This window comes from Felis catus, chromosome D2 (genome assembly GCF_018350175.1).
Source record: "Felis catus isolate Fca126 chromosome D2, F.catus_Fca126_mat1.0, whole genome shotgun sequence".
Taxonomy (NCBI): Eukaryota; Metazoa; Chordata; class Mammalia; order Carnivora; family Felidae; genus Felis; species Felis catus.
The window spans coordinates 47,549,086-47,565,245 of NC_058378.1; the positions used below are offsets into that span (position 1 = coordinate 47,549,086).

Genomic DNA, 16,160 nt, shown 5'->3' on the forward strand with positions numbered 1-16,160 from the left:
TTGAATAGGTAAAATACAAAGTTACAGGCAACTTTTGAATACATTTTTATGAAACTATTCATGTGGAAGGACGTACAAAAATGAAAACAACTATTTGAAAGGTAGGATCACGAATGACTTTTTTCTCCACAAAATAATTGGGGGAACCTGGGTAGCTTGATCCTGGCTCAGGTCAACAGATAGAGGCCCCTGTGTTGGGCTCTGCACTGACAGCACAGAGCCTGCCTGGTATTTTCTCTCTCTCTCTCTCTCTCTCTCCCTCCCCGACTTGTGCACAAGCATGCATTCTCTCTCTCAAAATAAATAAATAAATGTTAATTGTAACATTACTAGATAGACTAAATAAAATGAAAGAATTATGCAGACCTTAGTTTCCTTATGTGTGAAATCAAAGATTGGATTAGGTTATCTATGATTACTCTGATTCTTTATATTAAGAGATTTAAGAAAAAACTCACTAAAAATGACACATTTGGGGCTAATATTTCTGAAAAGTAAAGTGACACATACAACTGACCCTTGGACAAGGTGGGTTTGAATTGCATGGTCCACTTACATGCAGATTTTTTTTTTTAATTTTTTTTTCAAAGTTTTTTATTTTATTTTTGGGACAGAGAGAGACAGAGCATGAATGGGGGAGGGGCAGAGAGAGAGGGAGACACAGAATCGGAAACAGGCTCCAGGCTCCGAGCCATCAGCTCAGAGCCTGACGCGGGGCTCAAACTCACGGACCGTGAGATCGTGACCTGGCTGAAGTCGGACGCTTAACCGACTGCGCCACCCAGGCGCCCCGCAGATTTTTTTGATAAGTACACTAAAGTATTGCAAATGTATTTCTCTCTTCCTTATGATTTTCTAAATAACATTTTCTTTTCTCTAGCTTATTTTATTTTAAGAATACAGTATATAATACACAAAACATACAATCTACGTGTTAATTAACTCCTTATGCTGTCAGTAAGGCTTCCAGTCAATAGTAGGCTATTAATAGTTAAGTTTTGGGGGAGTCAAAAGTTATATGTAGATTTTCAGCTATACAGAGGATTGGCACCCCCAATTTCTGAGTTGTTCAAGAGTCAACTATACTTAAGAAAATATTATTAATGATCAGATGTTGAACTCCTCCTCCAGTTTAACACTCTCTCAACTGGGCTATCTAGGCTACCCCAGATGTTGAACTTAGAAATACCAGCATCTAGGGGCACCTAGGTGGCTCAGTGGGTTGTGACCAACTTCAGCTCAGGTTATGATCTCAGGGCTCATGGATTCAAGCCTCATGTCTGGTTTTGCGTTGACAGCGTGGAGCCTTCAACGGATTCTCTGTTTCCCACTCTCTCCCTGCCCCTCTCCCACTTGCTTCTCTCTTTCTCTCTCAAAAATAAACATTAAAAAAAAAAAAAAGAAATACCAGCAGCCAGTATTGAATGGTTTTGTTAATTAAGCTCTGGTTTAATAACAACCTCTTTCCAAATTTGTTGATGGGTAATAACAAAAAAATCCATAAATGGTGGTGATTTCCTGTTGGGGTGGTCTGTTTGCTTCGTTCAATTTCTGATCCAGAAACCTCTACGAAATGTATTCATTACTTAATATTACTTGAATGAGTCTAACATGGCTAAATACAACTTTTCACAGATGATTTCTTTCTTCCCTTGCTGAGCTATATGCCACTTTTGCAAGCTAGAGTCATAAATCCTTCCAACTACAAAGATAATTTTCCTCTACAGTGTCACCCAGCTGATCCCTCACAGAATTAAACACTGCTTCACAGTATCAGTTAAATAAAAGACAACAGACTCTTCCTTTTAAAAACCAACTCTGCTTGCAGGTCATGATGTAGGTCCAATAGGACAGGTGGAGCCTAGACGGAGCAAACTGTTTCCAAAGGGAATAAAGCACTTTGTGGGATTGCCCTTTCAGTTCGACCTGATGACTAATGCCTAAAAGTAGCAAAAGAGCCCACAGAATTCAGAGATCCACATTGAATTCTGATGGTGAAAACTGGTCTTACGCTCTGTTGCTTCCTAGGTAAAATGAGTTTTCTGTTCCTGCCCACTTTCTCTCTGGCATGAAAAAAAGTTGAACTGTACAAGTCACCTTTAGAGTAATTTAATACAGACTCTTCTGCTTTAAACCCAAGTTTATCAAACACAGCAAGGTGTAAATCACTTAATATTCTCTCCAAGTTGTGTTGTCAGTTTATGTAAAACTCGGCCGCCATACTAAAATTCATAACTCCAGTTTAGTAGGTAAATGTAACCAATAAATGATGGAATGCTTTTATTTAGAAGACCCAAAGCTATTTGAATTAGTTCTCTAATTAACTTGCCAATGACATTTAACAAAATCGTTTACTGCTTTCTTTTTTTCCAATGAAAGATTTAGAAAACTAATTCTCAGGGGCACCTGGGTGGCTCAGTTAAGTGTCTGACTCTCGATTTTGGCTTAGGTCATGATCTCACAGTTTTGTGAATTCGAGCCCAGCTTTGGGCTCTGCACTGACAGTGTGGAGCCTGCCTGGGATTCTCCCTCTCTCTCTGCCCCTCCCCCACTGTGTGCGCACAGATCTCTTTCTCTCAAAATAAATAAATAAACTTAAAAAAAAAAAAAAGAAAACTCAATCTTGGCTAAAAGAGAAAATGTTTTGGAATACAGCAGTGAATGAAAGAACATATATTTATCAAGTGCCTTCCTGTGTGCCAGGCCCTGAACTAGGTGCTTGCTCAATGTTAGCCCACGTGCTAATGAGCTTCCTCTACACCTGTGCTATTTTCTTGTCTTAGAGAATTTAATAAATAGGCTGGTGGGGGGAAAGCCTTCAAAGTTCCTTTAAAAAGTATATCAAACAATAAAGGACACGGAGAAAAGCAATCAACTAGAAGCTTGCTCGCTGTTTAGGATTGTGATTTTAAGAGAAGAAAGAGGTAACCAAGGACATATATGCTTGCAGGAGATTGTTAACGAAATGCAGAGAATATTCTCAGTGATTTAAGATGGAAATAGGTAAAAAGTCTGGAAAGAGACCTAGTTATAGTAATATCTATGTGAAAGGAGTTACATTTTTAAAAAGTGGTTTGAAGTCAGGGGAACCTGGATCCAAGTCCTGACTTCATCACTGCCCAGCTGTGTGACGTGAGGCAAGTTATTCAACTTCTTGAGGCTCCGTTTATGATCTCTAAACTGGAGACAAGAAGAGTATCTACACTTTCCTGGGTGGTTAGGATTAAATCAGACATCAAATTTAAAGTGCTAAGTAGAGTGCCTAGCATGTCATATGCAATCATTTAATGTTAGCTATTATTTTCACTATTGCTATTTGTATAATTAAAAATTTTTTCCACCACTATTTGACCGCAAAGAACCTTTTATGAACTATAAATTAGACTTACTTGCATACTGATATGAACAATGGCAGGTTGAAACAGAGAACTACATACTATCAATCCATCTGCTTCATATGGTTTCATCTATTCCATACTTGAATGGAAAGTAGACTTAGAGGCTTTATCTGGCACGTGAAGAATATTTAGGAAATATCTATAAATTTGTAACATTTTCAGTGATTTAAGATAATGTAATTATATCTAAAAAGTTTATCTTAAAAAACTGTGTTATGGGGCGCCTGGGTGGCGCAGTCGGTTAAGCGTCCGACTTCAGCCAGGTCACGATCTCGCGGTCTGTGAGTTCGAGCCCCGCGTCAGGCTCTGGGCTGATGGCTCAGAGCCTGGAGCCTGTTTCCGATTCTGTGTCTCCCTCTCTCTCTGCCCCTCCCCCGTTCATGCTCTGTCTCTCTCTGTCCCCAAAAAAATAAATAAACGTTGAAAAAAAAATTTTTTTTTAAATAAAAAAAACTGTGTTAGTAATTTCTAAGAAGTTTAATGACTCACCAACTAATGCATTTAACAAATATTTTTGAGAAGTTCTCATAAGCAAGGTAGTGCGCTTGGGACTGACTGATTTGAGTCAAATAAAACGTCTTCTGTTGCCAGGTTAAAGGCTCATTCTTTTTGTATGAAGTGAGTTTCCTAAGGACTCTACATTCTACAAATATTTATATCTAACTTAACTTATTCACATACACCAAAGTTTCATATCTTTAACTTTCTGCTGTTTTTGAGGAGAGGCAAAAAGGTTAGTGCTATATAAATAAGTAAATGTAGAGAATACCAGTTGGCCATGGGTAATTAAAAAAGATTTATTTATGCCTAGGATTATTTTTTTTTTAATTTTTTTTTTAATGTTTATTTATTTTGGGGACAGGGAGAGACAGAGCATGAATGGGGGAGGGGCAGAGAGAGAGGGAGACACAGAATCGGAAGCAGGCTCCAGGCTCCGAGCCATCAGCCCAGAGTCCAACGCGGGGCTCGAACTCACGGACCACGAGATCGTGACCTGAGCTGAAGTCGGACGCTTAACCGACTGGGCCACCCAGGCGCCCCGCCCAGGATTATTTTTTAAAACTATATTTGCAGATAATTTCTAAATGTGAACAATCTAGCTCCAACAGAAAAGTATTTGTGAGAATATAAATTTTTATCCTTTAAATTTTTGTTAATGTATGATTATGGTTAAACACATTCCCTTTACACATATTTCTTTTCCAAACTACCTACTGCTTACATAAATGTCTTCTATTATCAGTGACCATGACCATCTAACAAATTCATATGTGTTTAATAAGGAAGGAATATCTGATGAAAATCTAAAGATAAATCTCATTCTACTTGATATGCTATATAATAAAAATATCATGTATTTGGAAACAGGAATTTGGAATAGTGAAAGGCTTACATTTAAAATGTGCTGAACATAATAAAAGATATTTTGTTCTAGAATCTCTGACTTTCAGAATCAGGTAAAGGAGAGAAATTATACCTGCTGATATACCAAACAACAGTCTTTCTGCATAGGTTTTCTGAGAAATTACTTTAAAAAAAAAAAGAAAAAATATATACACGTGATTATCAGTTACCTAAGTTTAACTTTGGAAGACAGTGCATTTACTTACTCTTCAAAAAAATTTTTTTAACATTTTTTTAAGTTTATTTATTTGAGAGAGAGAGAGAGAGAGCGAGCACATGCGCAAACGGGAGCAAGAAGGGGAGGACAAAGAGAGAGGGAGAGAGAGAAAATCCCAAGCAGGCCCTGCACTGCTAGTGCAGAGTCAGACTTGAGGGCTCGGTCCCACAAACCATGAGATCATGACCTGAGTGAAACCAAGAATTCGGCACTTAATGAACTGGGCCACCCAGTCACCCCTACTCTTCAAAATTTTTAAGAGATCCCTTTGAGAACTGTAAACATTAAAATAACCTAATAGATTATGTATGAGAAAACACTCAACAATTAGATTCTCAAGTAGATCAGAACACAAGATAATAAATGTCTTTACACTCAAAATATATACCAATTTGTAAGAGTAGTAAAAGCCGCTATGGATTATTTGGTTGTTTACTTTACTAACTATAAGGAGGGCAAGGTGTTTGAGCTAGGATAAGCAGAGTACCACAGAGAGGCCATTTCTGTGGTAAGACCAGGCAGAAACTGTGACGAGGATATACTTAATGCCAGAAGTGCCAGTCCCAGGGCACTCCCAATCCCCTTGCAATGGTACACTCAGTCTGCTGTCATAATCATAAGTCTATGTAGGGACTGGCAATGTGTAGCCATGCAAAACCACAGATCTCATTATCTTAACAAACAATCTCATAACAATGTGAGTTAAACAATGGTTTTCAGAATTGGGTCAGTTTCCTTGGCCGTTAATTTGAGGATCTAAAATTATCAATTATTTTGGTAAAGCCCTAAATCTAGAGAATAGAATCAGTACTCTACTGTATGATAAGAGTTTATTTATATGGTTAACAGAAGTGAAAATCTGAATAATAGGTATGGCTCATTTTCATATTTCTGTAATACAATTAGACAAATGATTGTAGTAGACAGCACTGAACATCACAGAAAATCACAGATTCTATCATAAATATGCCAAATTATCTAATCAATAAACAATTTACAAGTGAATCTTACCTATAATAAAACTTAACTTTTATGGCTTATCTGCATCAATCCTAACAGCATACCTTTGCAGAGACATCATTGAAAGGTGCGAAAAAAATTTTTAGCACTCATTCACTTCTATATGGTTTTAAAATAATAATGTTCCAAAGCAAGTAAAAGTACTTGATGAGCTAAATGCATGTGTGGGGCTCAATATCAAGCAACAGTCTATCTGGCATCAGTAATCAAGCAATTACGAAATGGAAAGTACATCTTGTACAAGCTGACAGACCCATTAAATCAGGAGAGCTGTGGGCAGACATACTGACACTGCAAGAATTACCAGAAAGCATTAATTTCAGCATTAATAAAATGGCAGTAAATAGATGACAGTTGCCAGATGAACTAAGAAATGAGGTTACTGGCCTTGTTAAGCTCGCGTCTGATTTTCTCAGGCACAAACTGGTCGAGGTAGCGTCTGAAGTGAAGGGCATCAATGGCGACGATTTCGGTGCCACGCCGCTGCCAGGCGTCCCTGGGGCAGGATGAAAGGGGCAAGATGACTAAGGAAAGACACCACAAGATATAACCCTTGTGAGGCCGGGTTTCTGAGAATTTGGCAGGGTTAAAATATTAAAAATAAACCAACAAACCAGTAGCCATAGGTCTCAGCAAAACAGGAGGGCAGAAAACACCATTTTATTCTTAGATTTCAAGACATTCACATTATAGACTGTTAGGCATTAAACGGTAACATGAAAAATTATCAAGAGATGACAAACATGACCTATTGTAAACAGGTACATCATTTACAGTGAGTCTCAGAAGTTAAACGATTTAGGGGCCACACAAAAGGAACTTAGCTCTTGGTTTTCCTCTAAGACTAACGAGACGTCATTTGTATCTTGACTAACGCCAAAAAAAGAAGAAAAAAAAAAAAGGTCAAAAAGCTCATTCCTCCTTGGCTTTCAAAGACCTGCTCTTTGGGGCTTGGGTTTATAACATTGCCATGTATCACTATCATCCAAAACATAACCCCAAGAAGTCAAGTGTTACAAAAAATGTGTACTGTGCACAACTGCAGACAGTGCAAAACTATTTTTAAAAAGACAAACACAGTAAAGCAGACAGTAACACACTGCCTGTGGAAATAAGGACTGGGTGAGATGATTTTGGAAACGTGAAATTCCAAATATTCCAATATTCTCTTTACAGACTTACATAAATTGACATGCCAAGCAACTTTTTCATGCTGAAGAATGGCAACAGAAACCTTCATGTTAGTCTGTAAGTAATTATCAGCAATTAAACATCCACATAATTGTTGCAACCAAATATTTTAATCAAAACAACGAGATAGAGACCAGGGGTTGGATTTGAGATATTATGAAGAATAAGTTTGCAAGGGTAGGTGGGCAACTGCTGATTCTGAAACAATGGCTCTTTTTCATACATACACTCTCTCTCTCTCTCTCTCTCTCTCTCTCTCTCTCTCTCTCTCTCACACACACACACACACACACACACACACACACACACACACACACTTTCAGGCACCATTTCTTTCTTTTTTCTTCCTTTCTCCAAATTTTTATTTAAATTCCAGTTAGTTAATATACAATATAATACTAGTTTCAGGTGATTCATTAGTTACAAACATCACCCAGTGCTCATCACAACAGCCCTCCTTAATCCCCATCACATATTTAACCCATCCCCCCACGCATTTCCCCTCCAGTAACCCTCAGTTTGTACTCTATAGTTAAGAGTCTGTTTCTTGGCTTGCCTCTCCCATCCCTCCCACCATGTTCATTTGTTTTGTTTCTTAAATTCCACATATGAATAAAATCATATGGTATTTGTCTTTCTCTGATTGACTTACTTCACATTCTAGTTCATTCGCGTTGTTGCAAATGGCAAGATTTCATTCTTTTTGATGGCTGAGTAATATTCCATTGTGTGTATATATGTATGCGTGTATGAATGATGTATGTAGGTATGAATGTGTGTGTATATGTCAAATCTTCTTTATCCTATGATCCAGCAATTGCACTATTGAGTATTTACCCAAAGGATATAAAAATACTGATTCAAAGGGATAGATGCACCCTAATGTTTACAGCAGCATTATCAACAATAGCTAAATTATGGAAAGAGCCCAAATATCCATCAACTGATGAATGGATAAAGAAGGTGTGGTATATATATACACAATGGAATATTATCTAGGCACCATTTCTATAAAAGTTCACCCCTGGTAATAAACCAATTTTGTGAGGAAGCAAAAATGGCAAAGTATAAACATATTTTTCAGTCAGAAATAAGGAGACAGGAACAGCAAAGTTTACTGCTGTTAACTGTTCTGTGGCATTAGGCAAGCTTTCTCAACATGTTTCGCCACCTACTTAATCTCACAGAAAAATTCAGGATAACTAAATAAGCCAGTTAAAGGCTTTAAGCTCTAATAAGAACTTATTCTAAATAAGTTTGGCCTTGGAAGTGAACCTCCACTGACTGCTTACAACCTGGAAGCTGAGAGGTAAAGAACAAGAGTCCTGGGGTGCCTGGGTGTCTCAGTCTGTTAAGCATAGGACTTCGGCTCAGGTCATGATCTCACGGTTTGTGGATTCGAGCCCCGCATCAGGCTTTGCACTGACAGCTCATAGTCTGCAGCTTGCTTTGGATTCTGTGTCTCCCTCTCTCTCTGGTCCCTCCCCTGCTTGTGAGCTCTCTCTCAAAAATAAAATAAACATCAAAATTTAAAAAAAAAAAAAAAAAAAAAAAAAGAACAAGAGTTCTGCCCTTCTTGTTCTTGGCTTAGACTTTTGGCTTTTATTTCTCTGTTCTTCCCTTTTGTATATGGAAATGGTAATACTATTTTAACTATTAATGAACCTGTAATACCGAACATAAAAAGGCAGTTACATTTCTGAAATAAGAGTAGATGGGAGACAGAATGTACTAGGTCAAGCCCACAATCCTTAGCTTTTGGTCAAGTGATACTAAAGTCAGAAATGAACTCACCTTTCACTCCCATCTTCGTGACTTCGGGCCCAACGATACGTTTCAGCATAGCCTGTGTATTCACTGTACTGTTCGGTACCTGAAACAAATAATCTGCCATTATTTTTTGGAAAGATTTTTCTTAAAAGCTGCATGCTCTAAAGGGTCTTGTTAATAAACTTATTTCTCCTTTCTAGAAATACCTTATTGGCAAATGTCAACTGAAACAAAAACCAAAAAACCCCATTGGTCTTAATGACTTGCTATTATTTTCTGTAAGGAAGAAAATGACACCTATAAAAGCCACTGCAATGTTTATTGTACACAGATAAATGTCTCGATCAACAGAGAAAACAAAATATGCTCTGTCATGTTAATCTCTTTCATAAGGGATGCCTGGGTGGCTTACTCGGTAAAGCATCTGGCTCTTGACGTCAGCTCAGGTTATGGTATCACAGTTTTAAGTTCAAGCCCCACATCGTGCTCTGTGCTAACAGCACAGAGTCTGCTTGGGATTCTCTCTCCCTCTCTCTCTGCTCTTCCCCCACTTGTGTGCTTTGTTTCTCTCTCTCACAAAATAAACTTAAAAAAATTTTTACATAAAAAAATTTCTTTCGTGAGGAGTGCAGTGACTTTTATAAAAGTCCAATGTCTTCAATATTAGTAATCTGATGGTAATATTTAGTTTGTACTATTGAGAAAGCAATTTTACATAATGACATTCCCTGCTAAGAAAAGAGTCATTAAAATTAAATCTAGGACTTGCCTATCAACATGCAAGTGACTTCAAAGGGCATTTTAAAACCAGTATATTGTGATATGAGAAAGGGAGGGGAAAAAAACATAATTAAAATTCACTTGATGAGAATGTGCACCAAGGCTGCCACTTAATAGAGATTTCTACTTTTATTTTTAAAAGTTTTTATTTATTTAAGCATAATCTCTATATCCAATGTGGAACTCGAACTCATGACCCTGAGATCAAGTTACATTAAGCTCCTCCGACTGAGCCAGCCAGGCACTCCCAGAGATTTCTACTTCATCAGACCTGAAGGTCAGGAGGTATGGTGCCAAAGTGTCCTATTATTTAACTAAATAAAATCATTCCAATTCCTACGATCAGCTCAGTAATCACTTAATTTTCAAGAATCAACAAAACAGTAAAACGAAAAGCTGAAAACCCTGAGCAAGACAATACTTTTCATAAAGAAAAAAGAAATTAACAAAAAATAAACAAGACAACACTGACAACTAATATTAGTGACATTTTTTTTAGTCCAAGTGCCTTAATTTTGCCAGTAAATAAAATGCAAGCAGACTGACTTTTTCAATTTTTTTACAATGCTTTTTATTTATTTTTGAGAGAGAGGGAGGGAGGGGGAGAGAGAGAGAGAGATCACCAGAGAGGCATAGGGAAGGAGGGGATACAGAATCTAAGGTCAGCTCCAGGCTCCAAGCTATCATCACAGAGCCTGATGTGGGGCTCAAACCCGTGAACAGCGAAATCATGACCTGAGCTGAAGTCAGACGCTCAATTGACTGAGTCACCCAGGTGCCCCCTGACTTTTACAGACAGCTAGAACACTATTTATTAACAAATGACTACTCATACAATAAAGGCCCAATACTGAAGATATCTGTGACAGACTTAATATTCAGGGAAAAAATATTATTAGAATATACAATATTTCAGAAAAAAATATAGTTTATAAAAATAGAAAAGAAGGAGGGGGCATCTGGGTGGCTCAGATGGTTGAGCATATGATTCTTGATTTTGGCTCAGGTCATGATCTCACTGTTCATGAGACTGAACTCCGTGTCAGCTCTGTACTGATAGCGAGGAGCCGGTTTAGTATTCTCTTTTTATGCCCCTCCCCCGTTCTCTCTGTTTCTCTCCCTCTCTCTAATAAAGATTTACAAAAAAAAAAAAAAAAAAAAAAGGAAACGGGGTGCCTGCCTGGCTCAGTTGGAAGAGCACGTGACTATTGATCTTGGGGTTGTGAGTTCAAGCCCGACGCCGGGTGCAGAAATTACTTAAATAAATAAATAAACTTAGCGGCGCCAGGGTGGCTCAGTCAGTTAAGTGTCCGACTCTTGATTTCAGCTGGTGTTACAGTCTCATGGTTCATGGGATCGAGCCCCGTGTTAGACTCTGCACTGATAGTGCAGAGCCTGCTTTCGAGTCTGTGACTCCCTCTCTCTCTGCCCCTACCCTGCTCTCTCTCTCTCAAAATAAATAAACTTATAATAATAAAATAAACAAACTTAAAAAAATAGAAAACATGTTTAATAAAAATAAAAATAACAAAATCAAGTCATGACATGCTAATTATGAACTGTCAATTCTTCATCCAAAAGAAAATTAATTTCATTTTGGGGGTCAGGTTAACTTCTAACAGGTTACTTAAACAACCTGAAGCTTTTATACACAAAGAGTAGTAAATGTGGTCATTAACACTGCAAATGGCCTCTACATTTAACTATTACTTTACAGACAGAGAACAGAGAAACATGTTAAATACCACCATGAAAATGTAATCAGCAACATTTAGACCATGGGAAACTCTATAGGACCAATAGTCTGGGCTGCTTACAAAACATTCATAAGGAAAGTAAAAGAGAGAGGAACCTATGAATTAAAAGAAGCAAATATGACAACACCAATCATAAGAAAGTGAGAGTAGTTATATTAATATTGGATAAATCAGACTTTATGTGAAGGAGTATTATGAAAGATAAAGAGGAATACTTCATAATGATAAAAGGGTCAATTCACCAGAAAGACATAACAATTATGCTTTTATTTTCAATTCACATTTGAAAAATTAATGGAATTCATCACATTAACAGATTAAAGAACCCCACATAATCATATCAAAAGTTGGAGAAAAAATAAAATTCAACACCCATCATGATTAATATTTTCAGCAAAACTAAGAATAAAAAAAAAAAAAAACTCCCTCAATCTGATTAAGGATCATTACATAAAAACTTACAACTACCTTTATACTCAGTGATAAAAACATTCCACCTAATTCAACACTGTAGTGAAGTCCTAGCGGATGCAATAAGGGAAATAAATAAATAAATAAATAAATAAATAAATAAATAAATAAATAAATAAAATAAAATAAAATAAAAATAGAAAGAAAAGTCACAAAGAGAATAAAAAAAATAAGACTATCCCTATTTGCAAATGTTATGACTGTTCATGTAGCAAATCCTAAGGTATCACTAGGAAAAGAAAGAAAGAAAAGTTACGGAAAAGGAAGAAAAGCTCGTAAATAAATGCAGTAAGATCAAAGATAAGTCTATATACTAGCAACAAACAATGGGGAAATAAAACTTAAAAATCCATTAATCATAGCATCAAAAACCATAAAATACTTAGGAGTAAATGTAACAAAAGATGTAGAAGACACCACTGAGAAAAAGTAGAGAAGATTTAAATAAATGGTGACCATGTTCAGGGGCTTGAAGACTCAATATTGTATTTCTCAATACTGTAATTGCAAATTTTCCTCAATCCTGTTAATATCCTTAGCAGGCCTTTTTTTTTTTTTTTAATAGTAATTGAGATGGTGATTCTAAAATTTGAATGGAAATGCAAAGAACCTAAAATAATGAAAATACTTGTGAAAAAAGAACAGAATTGGAGGATTCAGCTACCTGAGTTTAAGATTTACTTAGTTGTGACCTAAGGAAAGACCAATAGATAGATCAATGGAAGTAAATAGAATTCATAGATAAATCCACACTTGTATGATCAGCTGACTTACAACAAAGGTGCTAAAACAATCCACTGGGGAAAGGATCATCCTTCTGACATGCTATTGCAATAATTAGATATTCATACAGAAAAATATCATAAACTTTAACTGTTACCTCACACTATGAACAAAAATCATTTTGAGATAAAATAACAGGCATCAACATAAAACCTAAAGTTATAAGACCTCTAGAAGAAAACACAGGAGAATGGCTTTAAGACGTTGGAGGTACATAAAAATTTCTTAAATAGGACAAAGAAAGCAGTAACCTTAATAAAAATTTTAAAAGACTAGATTAGGTCAATATTAAAACACTTTTAGGAAAATGCTTAGGCAAGACTGGAGGAAAAATATTTGGAAAACAACTATCTGACAAAAGACTTGTGTTCAGAATACTGAAGAACTCCTAGAAGTCAATAATAAAAATATACAAACAACCCAATCTAGAAAAATAAGCAAAAGACTTAAACATCACAGAAGAAGATACAAAATTGGCCAAAGACTACATGAAATACTGGTGACCATCACTAGTCCTAAGGGGAATGCAAATCAAAACCCCAGTGAAATACCACTATGTACCTGACAGAAGAGCTAAATCAAAAAGAATGACAAAACTAAATGTGGACAAGGATGTCAGCTTAACTCCACTTAACAGGTTTGCTTTTTGCAGTGGCAAGGCTTAGAAGTTATGAAATCACATTCTGTGTATTCTAGGTTTATGCAAATGAAAAAAGAGGAAGGCTAGAATTTATGCCATGATGTTGGATGGCAATGAGAGGTACCCATAGGAATTCATGGTTGTTTGTTGGTATGTATATGCGTGTGTGTGGTTAAACCATATACCTCCTGGCTCTGATGATGAAGGCATGGAAGCAATGACTCTGTTCGTAGCAATAAGGAATAACCAATTCAACTCCTGATTTCTAAAAATTACTCTATATCCAGGACTCCTTGGAGAAATGGTTGAATCTAGGGGCAGGGAATATACAAGATTGAGTTTAGAACATCTTTTTATGCCAAAAAAGAAGAAAGTGCATTAAAGAATGATTGGCGCATTGTCAAAGGAACACAATAGCCAACTGAAGGGGCTCTCACTGACCAAATCTGGAATAATTTAGCATCAAAACAGATGACAATAATGGATTTTAACACATTGAATAAAGTAAGAATCCATGCATCTATAGAAATATTAATATACATAAATAAGAGAGAATGGAAAATCTCCCTTACAGTAGAGTGCCAACTACTAAATGCAGAAGGAATGATGGAGTTAAGAAAATGGGTGCTAAAATTAGTGGCCAAATGTTTGATGAGGACAGGATATTTACACTTTCAAAGTATGTAAAATATATAACTACAAATTAATTAGAAAGGGAAAATACTAACTTGACAGTGGAGAACCTGGCACATCCTACCTCAACCAAGTCCTGACACTTAATATCACAGACACTGAAACAAAGTGGTATTACTATTTTCAAAAGATACATTAGAGCAGGACACGTCATTTCAGTGGGATTCCAACTAAAATGAATAAACTGAATCTAGTTACAAAGAAACATTGCGCAAACCCAAAATAAGAGACAATCTACCAAGTAATTGGTTTATATACTTTAAAAATATCAAGGTGAACAAATACCAGGAAAGGCTGAGAAACTATCCTGGTTGAAAGGAGTCAAGATGTGATCCACTACCGGAGTAGACTGGGGGGAAAAAAAGCTACAAAGAATATAATTAGGTTAACTGACAAAATGAAAATGAAAATATTGAGTAGGAATTAACTCATAGTTCTTTATTAATGTTAAATTTCCCAATTTTTATAACTTTGCTGTGCTGATTTAACAGAATGTCCTAGTTATTAAGAAATATACAACAAAGTATTTGGGGTAAAAGGGCACAAAGTTGGGGCACCTGGGTGGCTCAGTCAGTTAAGTGTCCGACTTTGGTTCAGGTCATGATCTCATGGTTCATGAGTTCAAGCCCTGCATTGGGTTCTGTGCTGATAGCTCAGAGCCTGCAGCCTGCTTCAGATTCTGTGTCTCCCTCTCTCTCTGTCCCCAACATCCCTGGTCACACTGTCTCTCTTTCAAAAATAAACATTTAAAAAAATGGGGGGGGGGGTCATAATGTCTCCAACATACTCTTGGACAGAGATGAGGAAAATAAAATAGAGAAAGAATGATAAAGCAGATGGGGAGAGATGTAAACTGGTGAATCTGGGTGAACAATATATGGAAGTTCCTTATATTATTCTTGTGACTTTCCTGAGTCTGAAATTTCTCATACACATATAAATATAAAAATATCTATACAATATAAATAAATATCTAAAAAGCTATGAAAAATACTCTATTTTCACAGATGATTAAAATTTCCCATAACAAAAACTTAAAAGATTTAAACTCGATACTAGAGTTTCTAGTCTATTACTTAGCATACTGCTTCTTAAAAATAATTTTTCAAAAATTTAAAATAATGTATACTTAATTCTTATAAATTCATCTAGAATTTTGGATAAGATACTCAGCTACAAATTAAGAAAATAAACTACAGAATTCATGTTTTTTGCTAAGCCTTCCTGGACACCATAAGTAGAGTTGGTGGTCCCTTATCTGTGCTCCACAGTACTCTGCACAGAACATCAGTCAGGAACTTAACATGTTAAATTGCAGTCTGAAAGTCAGTTATATTTCTACACAGTAGCAATGAACAATCAGAAACTGAAATTTTAAATATACATTTACACAGCAATAAAAAAATATGAAATACTAAGGAATAAACCTGAGAAAATGTAAAAGTATACAGTGAAAAGTATACTACTGAGAGAAAGTAAAGATGACCCCAATAAACAGAGATATCTCATTCATGTGTCAAAGACTAAATATTGTTAAGATGTCAATTCTCCCCAAACTGATCTACAGATTCAAAGCAGTCTTGACTAAAAGTCCAGCAAGCTTTTTTGTAGATATTGATAAACTGATTCTAAAATTCACCAAAACAACTCTGAAGAAGAACAAACTTGGAGGGCTCACACTACCTGATTTCAAGAATTATTATAAAGCTACAGCAATCAAGACAGTATGAAAACAAAAAGAATAAATCAGTAAACTGAACTTCAAAATTAGAAACTTCCATTCCTTAAACATCACTATTAAGGTCATGAAAAGAAACACCACATATATCTAACAAAAGACTTGTATCTGGGGGACCTGAATGGTTCAGTCGGTTAAGTGTCTGACTTCGGCTCAGGTCATGATCTGACAATTTGTGAGTTCCAGCCCTGCGTCGGGCTCTGTGCTGACAGCTCAGAGCCTGAAGCCTGCTTTGGAGTCTGTGTCTCCCTCTCTCTGCCCCTCCCCCACTCACACTCTGTCTCTCTGTCTCTCAAAA

At 36.4% G+C, this 16,160-nt stretch overlaps 1 protein-coding gene across 7 annotated transcripts in view; it reads right to left on the reverse strand.

The window, feature by feature from the left end:
- PARG (poly(ADP-ribose) glycohydrolase) overlaps positions 1-16,160 on the reverse strand; it is a 133,422-nt gene that overhangs the window by 24,415 nt on the left and 92,847 nt on the right. For all 7 annotated transcript variants that reach the window (XM_023240676.2, XM_023240678.2, XM_023240675.2 and 4 more), the window contains 2 exons: positions 9,025-9,103; positions 6,427-6,535 (listed from right to left, as the gene is read on the reverse strand). In XM_023240676.2, coding sequence (XP_023096444.1) covers positions 6,427-6,535; positions 9,025-9,103 — 188 coding nt within the window. The remainder of the gene's footprint in view (positions 1-6,426; positions 6,536-9,024; positions 9,104-16,160) is intronic.